Consider the following 3,123-nt stretch of genomic DNA (forward strand, 5'->3'; position numbering starts at 1 on the left):
TGTAAGCAGTCTAGAATTAAGATAAGGGTTGCGGTTATCCTTGGACTGGTAATTTGCTGCTATGAAGCGTACAGTCAGGTGCAGGTACAGGTATTTTCTCCAGCAGTTATGATATCTGTCCAGACAGAGCTAAAGACCGCCAAGTCGTTTGGGGAAAATCTTGTTGCAAGCAACTTTCTGAATGCAGTGAAAACAATGGCATCTTCAGTATCACCCTTTCTCAGTGTCTTTGGAAGCATTTTATCTATTATTTCCAGCATAATAGGAAAACAATCGCCGTCGCCAGAATTACTGGCTATTAAACAATTGTTCGAGACTGTAAACGCTAGGTTTGACTACATGGAGATAAGGTTCAACGACATAGAAAATGAAATTCATTGGTACCAAGCCATAGCCCCAATACTGATCTGCGAAAGACAAGTTAGAACTTTGCTGAAGCGATTTCAGGATCTGTTCCAAAATCCGCCACCAGACGTAGAAGAACAGAGAAATATCCTTCTCGAAAGATACATGCACCATTCGGAATGTTCGGACACTCTGTATTATTCTATAATTAATGATACTGGAATTCAAATTGGATATTCTACAAACATTCTTCGAGAAGGCATGGTGCATCTAGCTAATGATAGAACAAAAATGCGAAACTTAATGATAAGTCTTGTTGGAATGATGTATAAAGCGGCAACGTTGGATTTAATTTTCGTAAATTTTCGGACGCCACAGAATTACACTGTGATGCAATGGACTAAAAGGTTTGAGGAAATTCAAAAGAAAATGCTGCAAATAGACAATGAAGTGGTCTCAAATTGGTATAATCAGTCCGAGAAAGACGTCCAGAAAATAACATCCGGACATATGTCTTTGAGTAATAAGGATTTGGCTAGTTTTCTCTACCACTCACTGTCGACGAAATATAACTGGAGGGACTGGTTGGTAGTGGTGTACAATCCGATCATCGGCGGCGATGCTCACCACGTGTGGGAGTGTGGCGGTTTCTTTAAGTTTCGATACTACCACCGCAATCTTCTGATATCAAGCGTCGATAAAAGCAAACCACCCATTGACAAGAACAGAGCTCAGATTGAAATCAACTCATTGTCAAGAATTTGTCGGTCATTTTATGAATATTCCCGAACAACAGTAAGCGATGCAGGTGCCATCTTCAATTGGTTTCCACCGGATGTAAAAACTCAGTGCTCCCCCTTTGCGTCAGCCGGCGTCATTGGAATCAGTTGGAATGTTTGGTATCAAGCACCAGCTGCGCGATTTATTCTTCAAGACATGGAAATTTGTCGCTATCATATCCATTTGTTTGGTTAGACAGCAAATAAAATGATTCGTTTGAAATAGTATTTCTGTTTAATTTGTAAATTGATTGATAGACCATCATTGTTCGTTTCAAAATCTTTGAAAAATTGTGAAATTATACATGTTGTAAAAAAACAAAGTCGAATAACCAAAATTTAAAAAAGGGTTATCAAATAATTGAGTCTTAATGTATTTTTTAATGTTAACATGGTAAAAGTTTGTGGGAATTTTGAAATATCTCAGAAGAGTATCAACCCCCCCCCCCCCCCTCCAAAAAAAAATATCGAGACAGTTCAGTCATCATGAAGACTGGTTTGGGAGTGTATTTTGATCAGCTGCCTGACCACGATTGGCAATATCGAGAGATAACTTTGTACTCTAATAAAAATACACATATTTTAAAATAGGCCCGTCTGTAGACCAACGCTCCAGCCAGCGACAATTCGGTGAATGTCTGCTACTAGTATTTTTGACACATCATCTAGAATGACTGTTGGTTTTGCATTGATGATCGTTCATGTTGCATCGATGATTGGTTAGCGGATCTATTTGTTGACTTAATATCCAAGTTTGATTCGTATTGCAGTTACTGTACTGTATGCTCTAACCTACCAGTTTTTGCTCAATATTTTGGTAATCATAAATTATATCTTTGTACCCAAACCACGTTCATTTTTCTGTTTTGAAAAGCCCGCCTCAACTGCTTCAATTTTCAATACACAACCAAAGATGGAAAGTCTACCAGGATTTTGCATTGCAAGTACCAAGATGATAACGTTGAAAAATTGGGTGAGGTGTCCCGAATATCTCCGAACGGAGAAAAGATGCCAACATTTCCAATATAAATCCCTGTAAGAATTTTGTTTTCGTTCATGATAATTTCTCCAGGTAAAATTATATGAAGTGTCAAGGAGAAAATCTTGGATATTTTCCATTATATTGATTCCAATTGTATAGGGTGTCCAAAATTACAGGTATCTGATACAATTTGGAATTTGTATTTAAATAAAATAATATTTGGCCAAAACTTGTAAATTATGACTCAAATAAAAAGTAAAATCTTAATTTTAATTTTTTCTAGTTCGTTATACATGTACATGTTTGTGCCCTTTAGAAATTCTTTTTGTTGCAGCCGACGCGGAAAAAGTTAACAAATTTTTCTGCTTTTTGTTGGTTCTTCACAATGCAGATTTTGATGAAACTGAAAATATTTCCACTGTTTGAATTATCCATTATATTAAATATCAACCTTAATCGCATATACATGTTGATTTTATTTTTAGAACAGTAGGGTGTATATTATCTCTCTTTTACAAATTGTTCTTCAGGTCAATTTTTCTATAAATGCACGGTCCCAAATAAAAGCTTCAGATAAAAGCCTGTTTTTATAAAAAAAAAAAAAAATTGGGGATGGGTCACACTCCCCATTCCCCGATGCGAGGTCCCTGTTTTATTCATGGCGCAGTCATTCCGTAGTTTATTGGCAAAATGTCAAACCTCATACTGTGCCTGCGTAAAGTGCGTATTTCACTTGTGACTAGTAACTATTTCAGCTTGTTTTTGGTGTCTGATTTCAATATCTAACATCATACTGAAAGTTCACAGTATTGTTGCAATTGTAGCTCTACCTTCGTTTTGTTCATGGATGAAGCCCGTTTCCTCAGAAGATAGTATATGAAAGCTTAACAGACTAGACGGAGAATACACACCCCACATATACACGCATATACACACCCATCATGTCGAACACCGACAGACTTTGTGGTCGAAATTACGCAATAATGCTGTATACCATTGGAGGAAATCTTTATCTCT

General features: G+C 36.9%; 2 protein-coding genes across 2 annotated transcripts in view; both read left to right on the forward strand.

The window, feature by feature from the left end:
* LOC128182179 (uncharacterized) lies at positions 1-1,320 on the forward strand (the record flags this gene model as incomplete). The annotated part of the gene is made up of 1 exon (XM_052850786.1): positions 1-1,320. A coding segment is annotated over one exon (1,320 nt), but the record flags the coding sequence as incomplete, so codon positions are not given.
* Positions 1,321-2,796: 1,476 nt separating this feature from the next.
* Positions 2,797-3,123, forward strand: part of LOC128182180 (mucin-2-like) — a 2,897-nt gene continuing 2,570 nt past the window's right edge. Inside the window, exon 1 of the mRNA XM_052850787.1 lies at positions 2,797-2,821. Coding sequence (XP_052706747.1) covers positions 2,797-2,821 — 25 coding nt within the window. The remainder of the gene's footprint in view (positions 2,822-3,123) is intronic.

The sequence above is a fragment of the Crassostrea angulata genome, chromosome 4 (genome assembly GCF_025612915.1).
Source record: "Crassostrea angulata isolate pt1a10 chromosome 4, ASM2561291v2, whole genome shotgun sequence".
NCBI classification, from domain to species: domain Eukaryota; kingdom Metazoa; phylum Mollusca; class Bivalvia; order Ostreida; family Ostreidae; genus Magallana; species Magallana angulata.